This window comes from Ammodytes marinus (genome assembly GCF_949987685.1).
Source record: "Ammodytes marinus genome assembly, chromosome: 4".
Taxonomy (NCBI): Eukaryota; Metazoa; Chordata; class Actinopteri; order Uranoscopiformes; family Ammodytidae; genus Ammodytes; species Ammodytes marinus.
The window spans coordinates 33,374,132-33,400,069 of record NC_137233.1 but is presented as its reverse complement, the minus strand read 5'-3'; the positions used below and the strand labels follow the sequence as shown (position 1 = coordinate 33,400,069).

Here is a 25,938-nt window from a genome sequence, read left to right as displayed (position 1 = left end):
TTCTATTGTAGGCAAATGAGGAAATTAGAGATCTGATGAGCAAAAATGTGAAGTGACATCGAAACACGATAAACAATGTTTCTAGTAAGTTTAACAGCATGCAGTGACAGTGAGGAGACTGGGATAGCAATGCTAGACCATCATTTAATCACAACCTTTATTAATACACCTGTTATTCATACAGCGCTCATTAATTCCAATTCTACATTACAAATAAAGCGCAAAGACATTTGACGAGACTACTTATTAAAATCTCATTGAAATAGAACAGAGGCCCCGTTGGAAAATAAGAAAAATGTGCGATAAGCACTGGTGGACCCCTCCAGTAGTAAAGTCAAAGTCTAGGTACTCCCTGATCAAATATTACTCAAGTACAGGTGAAAGTTGCCCAGCCAAATGTTTAATCAAGTTAAAGTACCAGAGTATTTTACTTTGAAAGATACCAAGTGTACATCATTGCTAGATCAATTCTTAACGTATATAAGGCTCAAGTGCCAACCAGACAATGGGGTCAAATGGAGAAGGAAAGTGACACATAGGTCGCTCAAATTTTGATGTCACTAACTTACATTTGTTCACTGCATGAATCTACAACCATGTGTGGCCAATTGCATTTTAGAAAATAAAAAAAACAACAGCTGACTTCAAAGCTTTTGCTATAAGCCTGAAAGTGACCACACACTTCCTAGACAAGTGTCAAAATTACAATGTATGTCTTGGGAATGTAGTGGAGGGAAAGTCATATGTTTCCCAAAAAAGCAGATAATTCAAAACATACTAAAAAAAAAGTACTTCAGTACTCAAGTAAAATGAACTTTGTTGCTGTCCCCCACCACCGATTAGTAAATGAAAGTCATCCACTCTGCCCTTTCCACAGTGTTGCTGTTCTCCTGACACACTGACTCTTTCTGGAGTGCGTCTGGCTAGAGCAGATGGACCCATCACCAGAAATCTCTTCAATTACGTGACAGCCATGTTTATTTTCTCTGCCAATAGGGATAGGCCTATGTAATATGCAAGAAGGATAGTGTACTAGTGGATCATGCGCTAAATATAATCCGACCAATCCATGCTATACAGCAAGTGTGACCCTCTCTTATCTCTCTAATGGTCTAATGAACATCCAGACCACATGCTGATGCCCTCCTGCCTCTTCTCACTTTAACTCGCTGAAGACACTCAGGAACGTGTGGCGTTCCACTCACACCACTTAAAGCTATACACACACCTAGCAGAGGATTTCTTTTTTAAACGCTGCAGGCACGGAATGAGTGCGAGAACATCCCGCAATCCTGCAATTTGTCATGCTCTGTGATTCATGCTACGCACTCACTCCTCAATGTGTGTGTGTGTGTGTGTGTGTGTGTGTGTGTGTGTGTGTGTGTGTGTGTGTGTGTGTGTGTGTGTCAATAGTAGTGTCTTAGTTGGCAACAGTAAAAAGCGAAATTAAAGAAATATCACAGTGATTTTTCAATTTATGAGGAGTGATAAAAAAAAAATATGTGGAGGCAAGGGGCTGGCATCCGGGGGCCAATTTTTTTCGAGCAGTATTTGATTTCTCAAAGTAAACTGTGGAGACTTTGAAACAATTGGACCCCATTAATGTGTCAAGCTGCTCTGAAGTCAACATAGTGTTAGTGTAGTGTTTTTTTTGACAAAAGATAAGTTTGATTTGCTCACTAGTGTATTATGAGATATACATCTCAATTAATCTTGGCTGTTTTTATTTAAAATTGAACTCTTTAAGGGAAATGGGCAGTAGAATAATTGTATTTCAAGCCCAGTGTCGCCTCTATTGGTTTTTCCACACAGATTTTACAATACAAGGAATTATAAAAATCAGTGAAATGTGAAAAATGCTAAAATAGATTACTGTGATAGACAGGCTGAAGGAAGACTTATTTTCAAATATGTAGATCTGAGCCAAGCATAATGTGACCCGTAGCAAATAGTTACAGTTGAAAGCAATCGCTTATTATTTTGTATCAGCGATCTCTATCGTTAAAATCAACTGACATTGAAAACTCTTCTTGCTGAGGAAACAGAAAATATGTCCTCGGTGGTAACCAAATAAATCAAAGTTGAATTTATTTCTATGCAGAGACGGTGCTTCTCCTTACATTGATATTCTTCAGTGTATAAGAGAGGGGGTTAGGGAGAGATTTATACAGTACTGTCAGCTCCAACAACTGATGCAACACCTGTGTGAGCGCACACTAAAACCAGTTTGGAATATCCCTTCAACTCCAATTTTGTGTGCCATGTCATCATTTTGATTCACAGACACACAGCACAATTTGTCCTCCCAAATGCAATATTGTACTGGGACAGGTTCCTTACATATGCCAGCAGTCGTACACAACCACTGCCATGTGGAGCTTTTTGTAAAGTGGTGTTGAATGGGTGTTTTGAGGCTACGGGGTGCAGCAATTTTGGCTGCAAAATAGCTACAAACATTGTGTACTCTCTTGTGTGTATAGCCACAACACATAGAACCTTTTTGACACGCCATGTCCTATAACCAAAGACACCATTCTGATCAATCAGGCCAGAAATCCCCTGCCATCTGGCCAGAGGACAATGTTGTAAACATTTGTCTTGTTTTCCTAAAAACCAGAGGCTATCCCCGACCGACTGACTGAATTGAACTGTCTGAATAAGCAGTGATGTGCTCACCATGTGTGATAAAGAAAGAAGCAGCTTGTGTGTACCAACCCCACCATGAATACGGCAGTGTTGATTCATTTAGGTAAAGAAGGGAGCGTTTTCCCAACAAGATTACTGTTTCAGTCTTATCAACCAAAGCCCCATCAAATACAGGCTGTTGTTTGAGCCAAAGCAGGCCAGACCAGTGGTCACTGTGAGATTTGTTTTGGAGCGTTTTCTGACACAGAGTGAAATGAGGTGAAATTGGAGTTATTGTAAAAGTAGCCTATTCATGATAGAATATCCACATTAAAGTGAAGAGGAGTTGAGATTAAATCAACAGCAGAGATATGTGGATTCCATTTGTTTTAAATCAATTTAAATAAAATAAATTAAAACACTTTCCTGTTTTGTCCGGATTCAAGCTGGGTGTCCCAAGTTCTGACCAAAATCAGTTGAACACCTAAATGTGTCAGTTTACCAACAGTTAATATGATGATGATTACCCCCCAACCTGATGAAAATACCTATTATTAGTGCATACATGCATGCATGTGCAGGGTACCGGTTAGGGGTTTGTAAATATGCTCACTCTAAAGCAAAACCATGAACAGAAATGTTCGTTTGGGGTGTACATACATGGTTGAAGAAATTGTAAGTTGCCAACAGGGTATAAAACGTGTTAAAAGTAGTGACAAAGCCGCCAACTTCACAGCAGTGTTTTAAATAGCCATCAAAAAGGATGGGTCTTTGACTCTGCCCACTGAGGCTTTACTCAACCACTGAGAATTGTTGACTATATTCTATATCATCGTTCATCTCTGGTCTGTCTGCATGCGGAGAGAGAGAGAGAAAGAGAGAGAGAGAGAGAGAGAGAGAGAGAGAGAGAGAGAGAGAGAGAGAAGAGAGAGAGAGAGAGAGAGAGAGAGAGAGAGAGAGAGAGAGAGAGAGAGAGAGAAAGAGAGAGAGAGAGAGAGAGAGAGACAGGCACAGGGCTGGCTGTGTGGTCATTATAGCCACATCTACATTTTAAACATCACAATTGAACATGCCCCTGACTCCACCTTTGACTTGGGGGTCAAGGGGATTTATGTTGAAGAACACTTCCCCTAATGAACAAACTGTTCATCAGCCTTGCTAGCCTTTCTAACGTCATGATCACGGACACAAACAGATTGTGTTGTTGTATTGAGAGAATGGCCGTATACCTCTTACATCACACTTTATCAGAGATATATCAGAGTAGTATATATCCTTCAAACCATTAAGACGTCACATCATGTAGAGCCCTATATTTCCAAGCATATCAGGCCAACTTCTATTCTTTAGAAGGGGGGGGGGGTTGTAAAATGATAAAACGTGTCCCTGCAAAGAATGTGCTGCCGACTGACAATACTCAAAATGAATCTCCTGAGCAGATATACAGTGAGATGTTTGGGCCAGATTAGGTCAGAACCCTCTTTTACCCTGTCCGCATCCTATGTACCGCTCACCAGGGATTATGTTTATCTGCTAAGACTGTGGCCGATATCATATTTTAAAGTGAGAATCCGCCAGCGCAGCACCAGTAATCCATCTCGGCTCCTCTGACAATTTTCCCCCTGGAACGTGTGTGTGTGTGTGTGTGTGTGTGTTCTTTCATTCCTGAAGGGATACTTCAGCACAGCACGAGAAGAGAAAGATGAATCTCTCTAGCAGGGGGAATAGACCGGGAGAGAGCAATTTGTGATTAAAGGAATCCTCCCTGGAAGTGCATACACAAACCCTATAGACTCCCTCCACACACTCTGCAATGCAATTACACCAACACAATCACATCATGTTCCACCGGCCGGGAATTAAGACTGTCTCAATCAGCCTGCTTCATTAACACACCTTTCCATTAACCAAAAACAAAATGCACACTTTTTTTTTCACACTGCATTTATTCCAAGAAGGTTCATTTGCACCGAGGTCATTAGAGGATTGACCATGTGTGAGTGAGTGAGTGAGTGAGTGAGTGAGTGAGTGAGTGAGGAAAAAAGAGTTGTTTGTTGTTATTTCTTCATTATAGGCCCTGAAAACAAGTTAACAATATTTTATTTTATGCCTGGGGGCATTGTGTTATCAAGAGCACCTTTCCTCTTTATGGTTGAAGTGAGACCGGATAACAATGTGTTGTTGTTGTTGTTGTTGTGTGTTCATTTGATTGATTTCAGCATTATGGAAATTGAGCTTAATACATCTGGAAAACCGACATTCAAAAACTCTCAACAAACCCCCCTAACCCTGGACTGCTAGTAGTATATTATTAATAATTAATCATGCAGTATAAAAAAAAGCGCACAATTCCTGCTTGTATCAATCAAGAAAGTAACATGGAAAATCCAGCCTAACTGTTGATGCCGTGGGGAATAACTGCACCTACTTATATTATGGTAATACACAATGGAGCAGGTGCGGCAGAGGGCATTTCATAAGACTATAAAATGAATACTTGTATCCCAGCCCAGCACCCCTGCATGTCCCCTGGCCGCCTTTATATAAGGCAAACAATATTGCCAAATGTGCTTTTTTCAGTGTTAGCAGGTGCCCTGGAGACGAAGTGTCAATACACAGTCTACCAAAAAGCAAAGTCATATTAAGTATACTGCTCGCAACTCACTCCACTGTTAATGAAGCCTGATGTGAAAAAAAAACACATAAACTGAGCCTGGTCTTTTTGTTAAGCCTTGGAGAAAGGTGTTTATCTAGTGTCACTCATTCTTTATCGTTTGTCGCAAAGCAGGAGCTCCCTGCGACAGTGGATTGCAATGGCACTCTATTGGTGCTATATTGTTGTTGAGCTTTGATTGACGCCTCCTAAAGATCCCTGTCACACAGGCATTTTCTGCTGGATTGATGGTAATTGTCTGCGAGGTAGAGAGAGGGTAAACTGTATTATATAGCTCACTAATGACTTTGAGCACTGAGGGATTTTTGCGCTCCTTTTGTGGCTACCAAGCATTATTTTTCTAATGTGACCAGGCTGAGCACTGACTCACTGGCATATTTAAACCTGCAGTGTGTAGAATTTTGGGTTTTTTCCATAGCAGACTTGGTAGAAAATAATTATAACATCCATAAGTACGTTTAATTTAGTGTATAATAACCTCTCTTATATCTCCATATTTCTCCATACCATGGACCACGGCCTGTGCGCCGCCATGTTGGAAGCGTCATGGTTGGAATGTAATCAGGTGCATTGTTTAGAATTTAGAATTGTTCTTGTTATTATTCGAAAGGGGTGGGGTTACCCAGGGAGCGTTGCATTCTAGAACCTTCACCACTAGGTGCCAATGTATTATTATTCCGATATTACACACTGCACCTTTAAAGGCACAACTCCAACCTTTTTTCTTACCTTTACTTTTTCATGTATTTTTCCAACCAACAAACTCATTCTGCTCAGAGAAGAGTGATTCCATAGTATGTTAGATTGGACACATTGGTCGCTTACGCAGCAATAAGACATCAGTAGATCTATGAGAAAATGATTGTGTCATATTGTCTATAGTCAATATAAACATTATCATTAATAAAAAAGAATTAGGAATTGTAAAATGCAGAAAATAAGAATGTATAACACTGAGCCTTGTCTCTGATGCTTGGTAATTAGAACAGAACTCTTAATATTATACAATTAACTTTGTCTGTACAATGTCAGCAGAAGCCTGAAGACTATGGCTGCAGCTTTATTTTTTTAAATAGTCTAATAAAACTTCTAGACCCACAGCTGTGTCATTAAGTATAGGATGTAATAGAAGCTATGGTTTTCTATAAAATCATATTTTTTTTTTACTTTGGTTACTAAATGGTGAATGTTTATTGAGAAATGTGCATTCCATATTGCCCAGTATGCCCAGTTTATCAGCTAATCTGGTGCAACAGTCTTTATTAAGTTCCCTTTTTGGACCTTGTTCGTTACCTGCAGTGAACTGTACTATGCAGTCTAAATGTGTGAAAAAGAAACAGTGATATTTATCAGGTCAAGGCTACATTTTGAATTATTGTCATAATGTGTGATAACATACTTTTCATATTTTGGAGTGTTGGGTTTGTTAAAGGATTCAGTGATATTTCAGTCTTGACTGAAATATTGCTGAATCGTTGACCGGCCGACATACTTACATAGTGTGGTTGAAAATTGTTCTAAAAAGGAAAATTAAATCCAAGTTGAGTGTAAATGGTAAATGGACTTGACTTATATAGCGCTTTTTAGCCGATTTTCTCAGCCCCAAAGTGCTTTACATTTCTTACCACATTCACCCATACACTCATACACTGATGGCAGTAGCTGCCATGCAAAGCGCCATCTGAACCATAGTGGGGTTCAGTGTCTTGCCCAGGGACACTTTGACATGTGGCGGGTAGGCGCGGGATTGAACCTCCGACCCTGCACTCCAGAGGTGACCTCCCTACCCACTTTGCCACTGTGCATCAATATCTTCAGTATAGTTAGCTTGATATATTTATATAATTTGCAAGGTAAGAATCATGGTCTGATTGCAGCAAAAACTACTATCAATTACACAATATCAGTGATTCTTTTCAATTAATACCCACGTGTCCCTGCCAAGACCGAGGTGTTCACCTTGATGTTGACAACGTCCCGGAAAAAATTGTGTTTTCAATCAATGCAGTCCTGATTCCACATACAGCAGACATCCTATAAGTCAGGGGTGCCCATTACGTCGATCGACCGGTCGATCGCGAAGGCATTGTGGGTAGATCGCGAAGGCATTCAAAAAAAAGAAAAAAACTTTATTTAAAAAAATAAACAATTGACTGGCTCATTATAGGCCCCTAACCTTAGTAGGTAGGGGAGGGGGGCATACAGAGATCTGGCACCAGTAAATGTTTTTTATTTTTTAAATTACATTGTTCGTGGCTACGAAGATCAGGGGCCTATATTGAGGTATAGGGGAGAACGGGGGAATCTGAGGCATCGGGTAATGTGAGCCACCCCCTGTATCTAGGCAACGGAAAACATTTGTGGTCATGTGAGATATATGTTTTCCAGCCCCTCTCATTTCCCCTTGGCCCTGAAAGAGAGGACCTCATGGTGCTGTGGTAAGCATGTTTTTTTCACCAAAATAGGTATTTTGCATGTAAAAGTAAATTTTCTTGCTGTCAACTTAATCAACTGTTGTGCCAAAGCAAATGTATTCACGTAGAAAAACTTCTATCATACGTGTTGATGAACTACCAACATATGAAACCATGTGATGCTGATAACTGAAGATTAGCCTGAAATGCGAAGAGAGGTAGTTTTTTCTCAAATTGTGGTGGTGGGGGAAAGTGGGCCAAATGCTGTGGGGGAAAGTGAGCCACTGTCTCATTTTCCCCCACCATAAGGCACAAGTTAAGTTTAGTCTTAAACATATTTTAATGTAATATTACATAACATATGTTTTATTTTAATGTCATACACATTGTAGAAAAGCCATCATGCCAAGGAAATACACCAGGAAGACGACTTGGGGCAACCACACAGAAAGAGCACCTTCTCATCTTTCCCTGTAACCTTCAGGGCTGGAATGTAGAGTAGGCCTAGTTGTAGAGTATGACAGGCTGATGTTATAATCCAGTTGGGTCTTTTCCTGTGTTCTGAGTCCCAGGCTGTTCTCGCTGGTTCTGATTTTCCTATGCTTTGACCCCCAGACACTAGCTGGCTCTAAGGGTCCTGTGTTCTGACCCCCAGACTGTGTTCTAATCTAACTGGTTCTATCTTGCATTTGAATCTTATTAAAACCTTTTGAATTATAATATGTTGTATTTGATTTTGTATTTTGTTCAGAGTTACTTTCAAGTGTTTAGAAAATTTGCTTTGCTTAATTGACCAAACCCCATCATTCTTTTACTAGTCCGACATTAGTTCTGGAATGTGTGGCTAGCTTTCAGGATTCCTACTGTTACAATATGTGTTGTTATGGTAGTTTCAGAGTGGAAAAAGTAAGTGGATCAGTTTACCCCACAGCTGGTGTAAAGTGAGCCCTTTGTCTTCAAAAAATTCTGCTAATGCCCATTTCAAGAAATATTACACGTTTTGTGTTGTAAGACGGACTCTCAGGGGGCCTACGAAACCTCTCATCCCCAGGGCCTAATATGTTTTGCATTTTTATAGTAGGTAGATCTTCTTGACTTGGTCATTATAAAAGTAGCTCACAAGCTGTAAACTTGTGGGCACCCCTGCTATAAGTTGTACCACGGTTGCATTGCGTTGCTGTGCTTGTTCTCAATCGTCGTGGGGTCTACACGCTGCACAGCTGGGCTTGATTTATGCTGCTGACAAGGCCGTCTCTCTCCAGCTACTATACAGCACACTGTTGGGAACCTCAGGAAAGACGGAAACTCAATTTATCTCCAAGCCAGCCCCTCCCATCTCTGTATGCTTCAGTTTGTTTTTTAAAGCACTCCAGAGCATAGATAGATCAACAACTGAAGTATGGCCCCCAACCCCCATGTCCACTCTGAGGATATGGTGACCTCCCCTCTATACCTAGCACACACTCTGGCAGCATAAGCACTTCTAGCCTTCGGGCCCTGTTTGAGACGCAGAGGTTTTTTGATACAATTATGATTAGAAACATCACCTGCAGGTAGGTGGCTGGTTGGTCAGCGTGGGTCTGAAACAGACGCACAGACACAGCTCACCTTATCAGAGAGCTTACACTGTGGCAGGGCAAACAATATCAAACACAACCCCTGAAGCCCTCCACCTCACACCCAACTTTATCTATTGACTTAAAGCTGCAGGGGGATGGAAGAATTTCACAGTTTGATTTGGTAAACAATTGCACAATCCCCATGATCAGTAAGTGAAGTGTTCTGAGAGTGTCTCCTCATCACTGTGCTCTCCCCTGCCTCACTGTCTATTTTGCTTCTATACCACGTCTTCTTTCATTCTAGTCAAAATGAAAAGGTCCAACATGTACATTCAGGTGTTTATTTGACTAAACCTTGTCTGTTTGCGTCTGTATATTTCTGCTATACAACCATCTTTAAGGGCCGTTATCTCAACATTAGTTTTTTTTAATACTCTAGACCAAAAAATCTCAACCGCTAAAGCAGCGACATCAATTCAACTTTCCATAATCTTCCTTAGCACTGTTCTGAAGGTTATTACAGAAGGAATTGTTCATATGTTGTTAATTGTCGGATGATATCTTTTTTTTTTCTTCTGAAAAACATGCAAAAAAATTTAAAAGCTGCATCCAAAATCTGTTCTGGAAAAACTGTGGACAATGATTTTTAACTCTGGCTTAATCCAACCTCTACCATAGATATTTGGTTTTTAAAGAGATTCAAAACTATACAGGATTTGTTAGATATTGCCACATTTGCATTCTTTTTTAATTAACATATTATTTCTGGGAAAAGTCATACAGAAGATATCGTCAGTAATCAACTGGCTGCACTGGTGATTTGAGCAAGCTAGCCGTGTGCTCACTGAGGCAGTTGTCAGTGTGTGTGTACAGGCCTTTAGCTCAGACTAATTATTTGGTAAAAATCACTGTAAGCCCCTGATCATCTCCCTTTCCTGTGGTCTCATGGCTGAGTAATTCCACTGATAGAATCTTAACCCCCCTATTTTCACAAGCCTGGTTTATTTACCCTGTTAATTAAGTAGAGACGGATTTTCAGGCCTCGAACCCTGTAGCGGTCGTGCTATAGCAATCAGCCGTGGCATCTCGCGGGCTCACTGAGTTATTCATGCACGGTCCTTTTTTTAAAACTCTCAAATCAGAATCTAATCTTTTATTAGGCGTATGGTTTGTATGCAGAATTGTTCATGAGTCCCATTCTTCAGTTGGAGTGTTTATGTGGAAAAAAATCAAGCTATAACGTGATTTTTGCTATTTGAGCTGGAGGCACCTGCTGCTGCCATTAACAGAGAAAGCCGGCTCTATACTAAACAATGCGGGCCAATACTTCAAAGCGCTCTGCTCTCAACGCAACAATTGTATTGCCTTTTTTCTTCTGTTTTTTTTTTTTGCGACTCATTATTTGGATCGTGACAGTTTCCCTCTCACAATGTGGAATTTATCAAACGGATCAAAGCACAACAATATGTCTGAATGATACATCAAAACAACTGCTTTCAAGAGGTGTGTTTTTTTTTTATTGTGAGGAAGCTAACAAAAACAAAAAGGCAATGCTTACATCTTCTAACAGTGTCTCAAAGAGCACGTAAAGGAAATAACAAACAAAAAAAAGGGCTTTTACACATCGGACCGGGCGCGCTCCTTCCCTGCCCATTTCCACTTCACACAGCGCCTGATAGCTGCTCTCATGACTGTGGTGATGTGTCTCTTTCATCTTGGCACAGAGAGCAGGGTGGATCAGCACTGTGCACAGCCCCCCCTGTCCACTGAAGCCTCCCCCCCGCCCCCCTCCCTAAAAAATCTAAAATAATCGCCACCTTTTAGGAGAATTAGTATTTAAACACGTGTTAGGCAGCGATGAAAGGAACTGGCACTTGTTTTCATCTTACCTGTGAATGATTGGTACTCACCCCCCTGCGCTGGCTTCTCTCTCTGGGATGGAGGTGGGAAATGTCTCCTCACATAAATGGGCTACGCCGTGCAGACATGTTGTCTGGCTCATACAGCGGAAACAAAGGGGGGAGGCAGGAGCAAAACTGAAAGGTGTTAATAGTAGGATTCCATCTCTTATTCAATACTGCTGCGCCTTTGGTTCACTTCCACTGTGTTTGACCTCATGTGCCTCATCTTCCATTAGCTTCAACCTAAAACAAAATGATGAACACTTCCGCAGACATTCAGTCAGCTCCTCTTTCTGTAATATATCAGTGAACGGGAAAGTACCTGCCCCCAGTTTTAATTCTAAAGACCCCTGTAAACCCAAATCCCAAATGTCCTTCTCTACAGTATCTCACAAAAGTGAGTACACCCCTCACATTTCTTCAAATATTTCATTATATCTTTCCATGGGACAACACTGAAGAAATGACACTTGTGTACAGCTTGTATAACAGTGTAAATGTACTGTCCCCTCAAAATAACCCAACACAGCCATTACTGTCTAAAGTGATGGCAACAAAAGTGAGTACACCCCTAAGTGAAATTGTCCAAATTGGGCCCAAAGTGTCAAGCTTTTGTGTAGTCACCATTATTTTCCAGCACTGCCTTAACCCTCTTGGGCATGGAGTTCACCAGGGCTCCACACAGTGCATACAAGCTGTACACTGACTACTTTACATTGTATCAAAATGTCATTTCTTCAGCGCTGTCCCATGAAAAGATATAATGAAATATTTGCAGAAATTTGAGGGGTGTACTCACTTTAGTGAGATACTGTAACTGTGTCATTAGGGGGGTTAGTGGCATGATAGTAATTCAAAAGAGTTAGGCATGTTTATCAATCCAAGAGAATGGAAGGTATTGACATTTAGAATTGATACATTACGGGAATTGGGTTGAGATGAGGCGGGCTATGCTTTGGTTTTATAGTGACACAATAGATATTTTGAACCAATCACTGTAGTTCTCTGCTAAAAACAATTGTGTTGCCATGGAGACAGTTTGATAAGGCCACGCCCACACAGTCCTGTCAAACGGTCTAGACAGTAAGGACGCTGTGTTTTGATCTAAGTGTTGTAATGTAACTTGTAAAAGCCTATTAAGACATGTGATAATGTGATGTATTGATTTGCACTATTTTAGATCAGGTTTCATATGTGTTAAGCTTTCTTAAAGGTAGACAAGGCAGGGGAATGGCTAAGGACAATAGTCTTGGTTTCAGAGGTTGCTCAGGACTTATAACTCCTATATAAGAAGCATTGTGCAGGCACGCAGCGCCACTTGTTTGCTCTCTGCAGAGCCTCCTCCTTATAAGAAAACAAATGACATGATAGCTGTTTTGTCCCTGGGGATAAGGGGGGTTGAGGATATATAAAGCGTATCATGCACAAATGCAGGTATTTAGTTACGTTGAGGCATGGCAGCGAGTCGTGTGCCGGTTAACTTGAATTGGGTCAGAGCTTGTTCTAGTTAGAATAGGATATTTCCCCCTTTTGTTTTTTGCTCTCTCTCTCTCTCTCTTTCTCTCTCTCTTTCTCTCTCTCTCTCTCTCTCTCTCTCTCTCTCTCTCTCTCTCTCTCTTTCTCTCTCTCTCTCTACTGTGTAATGCAGAACTATCACCTTCAGATAACACAAGTCCCCAGCCAAACTTTTCCATAGACACACAAAGTGCCTAGCAATGTAGCGTAATTAATGTGTCGTGGTTCTTTTAATTGTGCTTACTATGCTCAGGGGTTATGGTCAGTTGTAGGACTGCGGTGCCATTTAATGGGCCATTTTATTAAAATGTATCGGCCTCCGGGCTTTTTTTGTCATTAAGCGTGGGGGCCCTTCCCACACTGCGATATGCCTCTCATGTAACTGATGGCCATTGTTGGCTGCCTTGCTTTCAGCCCTTGTTATCTTCAGCCCTGATATAAAACCAAGAAGTCTGCACTCAGCAGCAGCAGAAGAAGATTCTCTTACACTGTCTCTGCATTTTCTTATCACATCCAGCACTTGAGAAAAAGTAAAGCCCAGGGGGGGAAATAAAACATAGTCACATAGTATCAACCCGCATTTCACAAGTACATCCAGTTTTTGAACACATCACAGTGGTTGCAAAGCTGCTCACATAACAAGAGTTAAAGCGGATGAACGTGTCACTTCTACCGTTAAGCTCATCTCCGTTCTCAAGCTCAGACCGCATCCTCAATTTTCTTCGACTGTCAAAAAGTTGTTTCCCATCAATCAAAAGGCAGCCGAGGAGTCATTTTAGCTGACAGCAGTCTTGAAAGCTAGAATGCTGATACACTACAGGTTCTGTCACCTTGATATCTCGGAGCCTGGAGAACGGTTACTTGATGCAGCTGCGCGTAGTTATATTTCAATGCAGTGGGAAGACATTATTTTAATTAGCGCTTTACAGTAATAGCAATAGAGTACAGTTGGGTGAAGGGAATATATGAGGATCTGTCAGCTGAATAGGGGCAAATCTTAAAATTATTTTCAACATTCTAGGAAAGTGACTATAAAAATACGACACACTGGCTTTCCTGAACCCTTAAAGCAGCTACCATAAAAATATCTAAAGGCCTACTTCACCGGTTGGAATATGAAGGTGTATTGAACTCGGAGATCCTATTTAGTATAAATGTGCAAAAAATAAATAAATCGTATCATCCTAGCCTGAGAAAAGGCAGAAAGAGTGTTTTATGGTCACACTGTCTAACACTATAGTTTCCTTCTTGTGACATCACAGTAAGGGTTAGGATTAACAGGACAGCTGGGCCAAGGGAAGACTGAGGGAAGACTGAGGGAAGAAAAACCTCATTCATTATATTATAATAGTGTAATAATTTTATAATGATAGAACGCCGGTTCCGTATGGGTGAAGTATTCCTTTAAGGGATGGGTCCCATGACTACTTCCAGGTAAAGGGGTCGCTTGAAGTGACGAACCCACACTAATACAAAGCTTTGCAATTATATAGTTTCATGGCACCTTTTCAGCTTGAATTTGTTTGTTTTTTTTTCGACCAGAATTGTACTTCTTAAGCCTTGTTTCCACTGAAGAGCACAGTTAGGTTCACCAGGGCACAGTTACCCTAGGTCTGGCTTGGTTTTCCACTGCCGACAACAACACCCTTTCTTGGTAGGTGGTTTCATGCCCGACGTGATAGGCAGCCAGGTAACTATCATGACATCATAGCAGCGGGACACAGTGTAGCCTGCTGATTCATTCAATGAAGAGGAAAGATGTTCTCTTAACACAAAACTCTTCAATCTCGCCGAGGTGACTACACACGTTGGTTTATCTATCACACAGAAACATTGATTCTGTTGACCAATCAACGGACTGCAGTGTGTAGCTCCACCCCTTTTGGGGACGGCTTTGTACCCCGATGAAAAAGGCTGACAAAACCGCTCAGTGGAAACAAGGCTTTAATCTCTCTGTGGTTGAGCTCATAGTGCAGTGTTTGGTCCACAAGCTGCTGTTTTAAGCAAAGAAAGCATCGAACAGCACACAATTTGGTGAACATTTTGGAGCATTTACCATCTAAAGACTCCCACTTATTTCTCAGTAGTTAGTTAAAAAAAAAGATCAAATGAGGGTGAACATTGAACTTACATTCACCAAATGACCTGCTGTGTTGAAGGTGAAGTAAGCAATTTATTTATGTTAATTGTAAGTGTTAAATCGCTCTTTATTCATACAGTGATCACTTAAATAGTGTGTGCGTTTCATAAAGCCCATCTCTCAGTCACTCGCTCTGCATGTCATTGGCAAATAAACTTTTCGGGGATCCCACTACTGATAACCAATCAGAAGAGAGAACGCTACAAACCTAGCTAAACTGACCATCCCGCTTACTGAACCTTCAACAGTGTAAGGGAGTTAGTGCTTTACAGTTGGCACAGTGAATACATGGGGTACAGTAGTTCAATCCTTAGTTGTCTTCAATCTCTCACCGCCATCTGCCAGCATGAATCTGTTCTCCCTGACTACAATTTTACCAAGCACACATCATTTCTTTCCCCCTCACAATCAAGGCAGACGCAGTTTCATTATATTTACAGTGTGCAGATTCAGCAGAGCATTTGAGATAATTAAAAAATGCAGTGTGCTTTGATGAGTTGGTCCACCCTTGATTTCCCACAGTACCTTGCTTTCAAGGACCTAATTTACAATTTTGCTTGTTATTTATAAAATGTCACGTTTGGTTGAGGCCTTTTGACCTTTCATTGAAGTGCTTGTGGTCAGTGTATAAAGGGCATGAAGCCACTCTTGTCCTAGATATATTTAAAGTCTTGTGCTGAATGAATCACCACCCTGTAAAATTAAATTCTATTCCTCGTTGTTTGTCTGCAAAGAAGACGTTAATTAGATACCCTGATAAATGTACTCTGCTGCGTGTTTAGACACTCTGCGTTGTCACCCGGTTCACTGTATGATGCCAGTTGACGTTTGCGGGGTTCTCAATTTCCTTGTTTGAGTCGCAGAGCCACCCAGTCCTGCCGCTTGAATTTTGAACTTGTTCAAAACATTTTTGTGACAAATCTACTCTCAAAAAAGTCTCAGAGTCGTCGTAGGTGTCTCGAACGCGTCGCACACCCTTCTCAATTTAGTCTCCGCGAGTCAGAAAGTGCGAAAAGTGTGAGACAACTTTGCGAGGGTTTGGCGACATATGAAACTAAATTTCTACTGATATGAGACTGACATTCCATTCGTGCTATGCTCGCCAGACGTTCGTGAGACATAAATGCGAGCTCCCATCAAGTTTTGGCCAGGACCTTCGCAAACATGTCTTGAGGAACCAACTTCATAACCCTCATTCTACTAACCTATTTTACATACACGGACTAATGACCTGGGTCATATTGACTTTGCAGCTTTTATCCCTAGTGCAATCCACATTAGAACTGTTTTACCCTTGTTTTAATCTGGTTTCATTTAGTTTTAAGTTATTTAAGTAAACATTATTTGTATCATATTCATATGTTGAGATCATCCAGAGTCATTTTGACAATATAGAATAATAATTAACCCTCCATCGTTACTTCCAAAATGTCTAAATTATGTTTTTGTTCAATGTAAAAGTAGAGAGCGGCCCTAGTCTCAGTATGAGTCCCTGTCAGTATAAAGACTGAATACATTTAAATCAAGTAAAGACTTCCAATTTGTTCATAATGTAAAGTGAATGGTGTTTAGATGTGGTCATGTGACAGGAGGAGCAAACATGGCACTGTCTGCTGATGTGTGTCTGTCTCCTTTAAAATGACTGACAGAGTTCCCCTAACCCCCCTGATGGTGAGACTTTACATTAGGATCCATGGCCAACATAACCCAATAAATAGTTCCATCTATTAAAACTGCATAGGAGGAAGTGGGCAATTTTGACTGGGGTATGTTTGTATTTTTAGAAAGCACAAATTAAAAGGGAATCAGAATTGTATGTCAAGGAAAATTGGAAAGATGGAGTAAAGACCCTTTTAGATATGACAAAAAGTTTACCTCTGGGGTCAACATGAGCGCAGTAGGTAGGATGAGGGTTAAAGCAACACTTTATCATTATGTTAAGGAAATCAAACATAGACTTATTGTCAAACATCTGAATACATTTGATACAAATACTGATGGAAAATATTACACTGCCTTTCCTCTTTTTGAAAATATATTACATCATAAGTGAGGATGTATTGTGTGGGTGTAAAAGTCCAAAATGGGTATGTTACCTAATGGCAACATGGTTCCATAGAGGGTTAGGGAGCACACCACCAAGCTGATTCAATTGCATAAATGATTTTTTTTCTCTTCACTACAGGGTCTCCATTCTGGCCAATGGTAACCTTCGGATATGGAATGCATCCAAAGCCGATGCGGGCCTCTACACCTGCGTGGCCAGAAACCAGTTTGGCGTGGCCAGCAGCACAGGCAGCGTCACCGTTAAAGGTATTTCCTATTCCTTCTTTACATTTCATCACTGTCTCTCTTCTGCAGTGAAGTCAGCAGGGACCATGGTTCAGTCAGCAGGGACCATGGTTCAGTCAGCAGGGACCATGGTTCAGTCAGCAGGGACCATGGCCAATAAAGGACTGGAGTGGACACTATTGCACATTCATGTTTTTCACTCTGCAAGCACACAGTGTTGCTTGATATTTCATTTTTGCTCCTTGAACAATGAACACTAAGGGCCACATGTACTAAGAATGGATTGCGCGTGCTAATAGAATTGCTGCCGAATAGTGTCCGCAATCTGCTCTGTTTTAGCACATTATCCACAAAGGAATATTCACAAAGTATATACCCGCACTAACACACCACACAGTTTGTCAGCTGGGTGCAGTTTGCCCTCGTTTAGTGTTTAAGTGAGTGAGTGGGCCAGACCCGCTGTCAAGTGGGAAACACCTGTACAGTTGTCCCGGGAATAGGAGGGATGGAGAAACCGATAACCCAGAGTTTCTCATCTCAGAGTTGGTCAACTCAGAGTGCAGGGTTGAACTCAGAGTTTGTTAACCCTTTTTTTTATAAAGTGTTCTATATTGTTAATGCATTATGTAAAGCAATGTGAACAACACCTTGCCTTGCATGGTGTTCATTGAAAAAGAATGTGAGCTGGCCTGGGTATGAATTGCTGTGCATCTGGCTTCATTCTTGTGCACACTGCACACAGCTGTTTTCTGTCCCATTTCCACGGGGAGTAATGCTCTCACCTCCTCGACTTCCCCAGGGATGTGTTGACATACTCAGTCAACTATACCCCTATACTGCACAACCCTTTTCACAGAGGTTGCACAGTTAATCTGTGTTATTGTATTTGTTGGCGTTCCCTGTTGGCTTACTTGAATTATTGATCTTCCATATTTTGGCCTTAGGGAGAAAAGTTCATGCCTCATATTTCATATCTTCTATTATGTATATTATTGGAATCTTCAAATGTTTAGACTAATCGGAATGCTTGCCATTGCATTTGATCAGTTTCACCACAGAGAGAATAAGTATAGCCACATGTCTTTGCCTGTTTCGGTGTCGAGGAAAACTTGCACCTGTGTTGTGTATATTACACAGGTCAAAAAAGGGAAGAAAATAAAAGAAAGCTGAGACAAAATCCATCTGGTTAATTGACTCTTTACCATTCTCTAAAGCTCAATGATTTGTTCATGAAGTCTCAAACACAGATCTTCTCTGTGTTGTAGCTTTTGATATTTGTTCATAGGTTCAATACATTTTATGGTAAGACTTTATAATAAGGGTACATTAATTAACTGTTAGATAATGCTTAATTAAGGCTGAATAAGCCTTAACTAAGCATTACCTTACTGTTAGTAAATGCTTGGTAAATGCTTTATAAGCATAAACTAAGCATTAAGTACCTGTTATGTTTAGTGTATGCTTAATGAAGCATTAGTTAACGAAGCATTAACTAACAACTAAGCATTAGCACTTACTTAATGCTTGATAGGTATTAACTACGCATAAACTAACCATTAATAGCATTAACCTAGCATTAACTAACAGTTATTTAATGTACCCTTATTGTAAAGTGTTACACATTTTATTGTATTTTATCTGCAAAGTATTTTGAAATGCAGGGTCCACAGAGCAACAGTCTGCTAAAACATATTTTTGTATTTTCTACCCCCTCGTATTTTAAAATCAGTTACTGTAGAATTGTGAATTAATTGTATCGCCCTACGGCTAACCGTTTGATTGATACTTTGAAGAAATAAAAAAGTATTAGTGTCAATGTGAATAACAGTAAGAGGAATGTCCTCTACTCTAATCTGGACAGGAATTCCCTTTTTAAGAGAAAAACACATTGCCCATAATGGAATAAAAAAAAAAACTCTACACCAGTTACTGTCTTCTGTAAATCACTATCAAGTCATGCTTTCTCTATCCTGTTGAATTATGAAAGGCAGATCCATATTATGAATGCCTGAAAGTCAGCAAAGCAGCAGTGAAAGATGCGGGGGAGAGCTCTAGAGTGCACCTTACATCCTCCTGATTTATGCTGATGCCTCACTATGTGTCCCATCTATGACTCTGTCTGCCTCTCTACACAAATAATTAGTAACCTCTATATGCAATTAGAATGAAGAAATCATCGGTGGTGAAATGTCAGTCTGTTTTGTATTTTTGCACATGGGCACGTTAATTGCTCTGGAGTTTTGAGCACACAGCTTGAATAATGAAAAGGCACAACACTGCCTCACTTCACCCTGCTCTCCCCTTTTACCCAATCATCACACACAAATGAAACCGAACACGCTAGCCAATCAATGTGTAGCGCGGGGGGGGGGGGGGGGGGGAGGGGTCTTAACCTGCCTCTCCCACTGTAGGTGCGGGTTGACAGCCTATATATGATTTTCCAATCAAGCTGCGAGGAAGCACAGCTGTGTTGATGTCTTATGCAGCATAGCTAGACGGCATCCACTTATTATTCTCCTGGAAAAAGAAATTATGGGTTTCATTTGACACCCTCTCTCTCGCCTCTTCGTCTCCTTTTCCATCATCATACTTAAAAGCCGTTTTCAGTTGCTGATGTAGAAATGTTCCTGTATATATATGATCTTGTGCCTTTTCTGTCACAATTGATATTGTTTAGAAAATGGGACGGGGCTAATTTACATGCACTATTTCATTGAGGATTGGAAAGCTGTTTAGCGTAGGGGAGACATTTGTGTTGCCAAGGGGAGCAGCCCTTATGGGAGATGACAGTAAGTTTATTCAAATTGACTTTGGCGATATGAATTCTGAGAAATACCTGTCAAAAAGCATTTGGCATCTCCCCGATGTGAATAAACCACCCAGGGAAACAGCGAAGGTGCAGTCACAACAGATGAGCCCTGTTAATGTCCCCATTATTCCAACACTGGGGGGGATAGCAACAGATTAATTGCACTTGATTATAGACGTGCTAGCTGAATTTTGATAACACTGGAGATGAGATGTTGCAAGTATGGTTGCCTCCAATCAGTACAGATGAGTGAAGGGCAGACTTGTGCATACTATGTTCCCTCTGGGGGCTTCTGCTAAGCCTAAAGGCGATTAGTCTTTTCTAACACCGTGATACAGCATTGCATTGCACTTGTTAAATAAAAAAAAAGATAATAAGAAATAAGACAGACATATTGCCCCCAGAGGATGGATTCTAAAGACTTTGGTGATCACCTGACTTTTCCCCTATAGCGCCACCATGAGGTTCACCTATCTTTTTTTTATTGAAATGTCTCAACACCACAACTGCTTAACCATGGCATATGAAAATCTTGTCATCTTTAGCTTTACCATTGCATTTAGCTAGCCTCATACAGCCAGTAGCATAGCTATTGACGCTTATGGCCATCAAAAAAAAAAAAAAAAGTAGTTTGTACGACTTTTTGTCTGGCCATGTCGTTTGGCAAAAGTGTCTACTGTTTTAAAAGGTGGAGTGAAAAATCCAACAACACTTGACGCGACACAAACGTGGCTTGTTGTGTAGTAGGTCAAAACATAAAGTTCCACTTACGTGTTGAGTGTAGCCTTTTCCTTATGCCACATGTTGACTTTCAGGAATTATGTGATATAAATGTGATGTGTAACTCCTGACAGCTATATAGAAAAAAATTATGAGCAGCCATCTGTCAGCCATCAACAGCAGGCTGCTACAGATGTGCCAATGCACAGCCTATACCAATGTACAGTATTCAGGTATATATCGATTTGTGCATGTATCTTTGGAGAGATGTACACAGGGTTTTACCGTAGTCCAGTGGTATTCACTATTTTTTTCAGGAGAGCCGCACTGACAGGACAAAGTCAGCAGGAGAGCCATTTTTGCCGCAAAGTATCAAAAGCTATAAATCCAGTCATACATAAGCACGCCTGCTTATTAATATGTAATTCTTGAACCAGTGTTTCCCACAGTATGTTGTGAAACTGAGGGAACCCAGTCCTTAGGGGGGTCCGGGGGCATGCTCCCCCGGAAGAAAATGTGGTACCTTTTAACCCAGAATGCATCAATCTGGTGCACTTTTGGAGGAAAATTAAGAGTTGTGTGACTGTGTACTATTATCTGGAATAATTTGGAGACACTGGGTCACATAACATCAAAGCTATTGAATAATAAATTATTATCCTACTTTTTATTCAAATATTTGTTAATTTTTTTTTATGAATGACATATTATCAATCAAAATGGGTGTGTTCATATAATACCCCCCTGGAATATTTTTTTTTTACCTTTCAAAAGGTAAATTCATCAATCTGGTGCACTATGAGAGGAAAATTAAGAGGATAATTCAACTGTGTCCTATGTGAGCTGTTTAGCAGCCTATTATTTTTCTGGAATAATTCAGAGACATTGGGAACCCTGCCCCGCTATGAGTAACGCTGCCGTAGTCAAAGTGTGTCCTGTGAGAGATCTTGGATTTGTCCTTTGGTAAAAATACGAGGCATTAAAAAAAACAGTGTGGGAGGAGTGTGCGCCGTGCTGATGAAAGCGATCTTCTCTTGGCTTGTCAATTTGAAAAAGAAAGGGGAGGGGGAGAGAAAATTGAGGTTGGAAGGATTTTCTTGGCCCCACCACGGTTACCACTTTTGTTCAAAAATGACCTGAGATTGTACGATTTTTTCAGCAACATATAAGGCAGTGAATAAAGTGTTTCCCTGATCAGATGTTGTAGCTACAGCCTGTTCAGTAAACAAGACTTCTGACCTTAAACTATTTGTTTGGATTTTTCCCTGAAACCCTCATGCCATACGGATCATGTGTGGATTCTCAGTTTGTAGAACTTAGAGGGTTGAAGGTTGAGGCTTCGCACCGGTAAATGTGTCTTTCTGAAATCCCGCGGATCACATGGCACGTGGCTCTTCGGTGCCCTCCTGCTATGAATAATTCAAGCTCACATCACTCACCTTGTTTGGAAAAGCCATAATGTATATCTATGCACTCAACTAGAATACATTACAGCTTTCAAAGCTGTGGGAGGGGGGGGGGGATTCCTCCCATAACCATAAGCTCTCTCGCTCTCTTTCTCTTCCTCTCTTTCTTTCTGCTCAAACATATGTTACAACATACAGCTTCTCTGAGTGTTCCCACTGTGTCCCAGTGTCAGTAAGTCATCGGTTTGTCTCCCACACCTCCTTTCTTATCTAAAAAATGTCATGCAATGTAGCACTATGTTTATGTGTTCCTGGGCAAATGAGCGCCTGCAGTTACAGTGTAGGGGTAGTCTCTACCTTTTTCTTAGCTGCAAGGTGGCTTTGTTTTACCTGCTCAACATAAATGGCTGTGTTTCCTAACAATCATGACACTCTGATGTATATCATTCTGACATAGTTCAGAAATTCTAGAGCTGTTGAAAAAAATAATGGTATCATGTTTTATTGACCTTAATTAAAGGGTAGTTCAGTATTTTTGAAGTGGGTATGTATAGGGTATGTATGCGTAGTTAGTCTGTTGCCTTATGGAGATGGGGGTCAGCACAGTCATTTTAAGGTCCAGAAGAAAAGGTTGTTCCTCCACATATATAGTATAAATGCCATCCTAAAACCTAAATATCCAGTCAATTGTACGCCAAACTGAGATTTTTTTCCACAGCTTTAGTTTGCCACTAGACAGCCCTTAATTTTTTTTTTGCTTGTGTTTAATGAATAATCTGCAGTAGCTCAGAGTCGAGGAGTTGATAGGCCGAGTGATACAAAAATAAAGGGCTGTCTGGCCGCAACCAAATGCTATAAAAAAAAATCTCACTTTAGCGTTAGCTAGATAAATATGCAATTGGTAACAAATTGTATCATATTGAAAACTAATATATATTAATATGTATTATTATTTTTCAATTATTATTATATCACTAATAAGGAAGCCAATAGTCATTATAGATATATAAATCAGGGATAAGGGGTGAGATTAAATAAGTTTTCTTCTTCTCACCCCTTTTCGAACAGGTAAAGCAAGTGTAAAACAGTTTATTTTCATTTGTGGTTTTCATGGTGTGTAAATATTACTTTATTGTAACTGTCCACTTGTTTCACTTATTTTATTGTTTATTATTGCTTTTTTATTTTTTATTATTTACTTGTTCGAAATAAAAACATTTTCAATTCAATTCAATTCAATTTATATGCAGAGAAAAAAAAATCTTCTGGCCACCCTCTGCGACAGTACAAGGCTGACTTCTGCTACAGCTAAGTATCCCCCAAACTCCTTATAGTGACTGAGCTGACAGCCATCTCCATAAGGTAACACACCAATTATGCCTATGTACCCTGTACAACAACTCTTCAAAAAACACTGAACTATCACTTTATAGCTATAGTGCGTAACTTTTTCATATTAATGAATGTGTGTTACATTCAAGCCATCTCCAAATGAGTTGACACAACGTTGATAAAGCTCCACAAAACTCTCTGTATTTCTAAGTATGGCAGCGTTTACAAACTGGTGTCGCCCCCCCCCCCCCCCCCCCCTGTACCTGCTAAGAACCTGGACATACAGCAGAGGGAATGTAATGTCCGCCAGTGATGATTCCTTGTTGGCGAAATCCCCACTTTGAACACTTTACCCTTATGCAAATAATAATGACATGAAAATACTTCCTTATTTGGTTCTCTTGACATTTAGTATTCATGTTAATCACTGGTCACACTTGGTGTCGGTGGAGCGAATACCTTTGACTTTGTTTTTCCACATTTAAGAACAAAGCCAAAACCTATCTATCTCTATCTTAAAGGTGAAGTAAGCGATTAATTTATGTTAACATAAGTGTTAAATCACTCTTTATTCATACAGTGATCACTTATACTGTATAGTGTGCGCGTTTCATAAAGCCGATCTCTCTGTCACTCACTCTGCATACATGTAATCGGCAAATAAACTTTTTGGGGATCCCTCTACTGATAACCAATCAGAAGAGAGAACGCTACAAACAGGCACCTGTCTCACTGCCGGTGCAGAGCGACAGATGGGTTAATGTGTATGCGCCTACAATGGTGGAGCAGGTAAAAATCCTTCCCAATGTCTGTTTTGATGGTTTTAATCAAGTTGTATCACACTTATGGATCTGAGATGATGCTAGATAACTTGCTGCTTGAAGACCGCAGTGCATTAATGTGGTGACGTGGGGACGAGGGAGGGGACTGCTAACTGCAGTAACTGACAGGAAGTTAGCTAAACTGACCATTCCGCTTACTGGACCTTTAAGAACAGAGCCTAAAACCAATCTATTTCTCTCTTAAACAACTCAGTGCTTTAACCCACCTGAGCAGCACGTCCTGAAGGTGCCACCTATAGTCTGTCTCACCACACTAACACGCTCTCTTGTCTTGTATACGATTGACCCCTCTAAGTGAGCGGGTTACCGTCCCCTCGCTTACAGTGACAGTAGGTAACAAGGCATTATACGAGATATGGAATCAATCAAATTATACTCCAGGAGCCCCAGAGTGTGGCTGTGTAACCAACCTTGCCTCGTCCATAATCTATCACAAATGATGACAGAGGAGGGTAATAAGAAAACGTATTCCTTCCATCATTGTCCCAGTAACATCCCTAGGGGGAAGTAGATTCAAGATTCAAAGGCTTTATTTGTCCCTGGCTCATACAGAACATGCAGTGACATGTTGGTGTGACATACTGCGCATGACTGTCCTCAAAATACAAAAGAATAATACAAAAATAAATAAAATACAACATACAGTAAGTTTTACCCGACCAGTACACACCATATAGTAGTCTTCATGTAAGGGAGGCAATTTATTTGATAGGTTTATAGTATGTTTGTCCCTTCCTGCCCTTATACGAGCTTTGACAGGCCTTTTAGCAAGAGAGCAGACAGAGTAGACACGGACCCCCCTGCGTGTTACTACAACGTTGTTAGTGAACCGCCATCGCTCATTATTCAGCCCCAGCAAATAGAAGACTGGCGCTCAGACACTCTTTCTGTTGTGTGTATGTGACAAATAAAAAAATAGCAGCTGATAGCATTCTGGCCGGATATCAGAAAAACGACTAGATAAATCACATTGGGAGCACATGGTGGTGGTGTGTTTGTGTGTGTGTGTTTGTATGTGTGTTTAGTGTGTGTGTGTGTGTGTGTGTGTGTGTGTGTGTGTGTGTGTGTGTGTGTGTGTGTGTGTGTGTCTGTGTGTGTGTGTGTGTTTAGTGTGTGTGTGTCTGTGTGTGTTGGAGGGAGAGAGAGAGAGAGAGAGAAAGAGAGAGAGGGGGGGGGGCAATAAGACGAAAGGTATCGAATTCTCTCTGGATGAAGACTTGCACTGCTGGCACTTTCCACATGAATCTATCTGTCCGTCCAGGGATCATTTGCCATGGTTAATTTAGTCGGTGTGCTCAAGAGTGGCAATCTCAACAAAGCAATCACAGCACCCCCAAGAGGGAGACAGGTGTCGTACACTCGGAGAACAAAAGGCCCTCTCCATTCTCATAGTACCTCTCTCACGCTCCCTTCTGGATTCCTCCTTCCGCCCCTGCTCTCACACACAGGTGCAGATAAGGAAAGCTTGCCCTGTTCCCTTGTGAGGCCATTGTAATGCACTGGCAAGGCTTGAAAAGTGAGCAGTGACTACTAGATAGAAGAAATGCACACACTGCTGTTGACTGTGTTCCTATAGTGTCTGTGTTTTGGGAATTTCTAGCCAATCGAGGGGCAAAGCAGAGCTGCCTCTTTCTCTTCACTATTCTTTATACTAAGGCGGATGACTCAATGCATTGGGAATGAGGGTCACCCCTTTTTGGAAAAATAAT

General features: G+C 40.7%; 1 protein-coding gene across 1 annotated transcript in view; it reads left to right on the top strand.

Annotated features, from left to right (window-relative positions):
• The window catches only part of cntn4 (contactin 4), a gene marked incomplete at its 5' end in the record, with an annotated part of 163,059 nt that overhangs the window by 125,838 nt on the left and 11,283 nt on the right, over positions 1-25,938 (top strand). Inside the window, one exon of the mRNA XM_080026764.1 lies at positions 17,014-17,141. Coding sequence (XP_079882890.1) covers positions 17,014-17,141 — 128 coding nt within the window. The remainder of the gene's footprint in view (positions 1-17,013; positions 17,142-25,938) is intronic.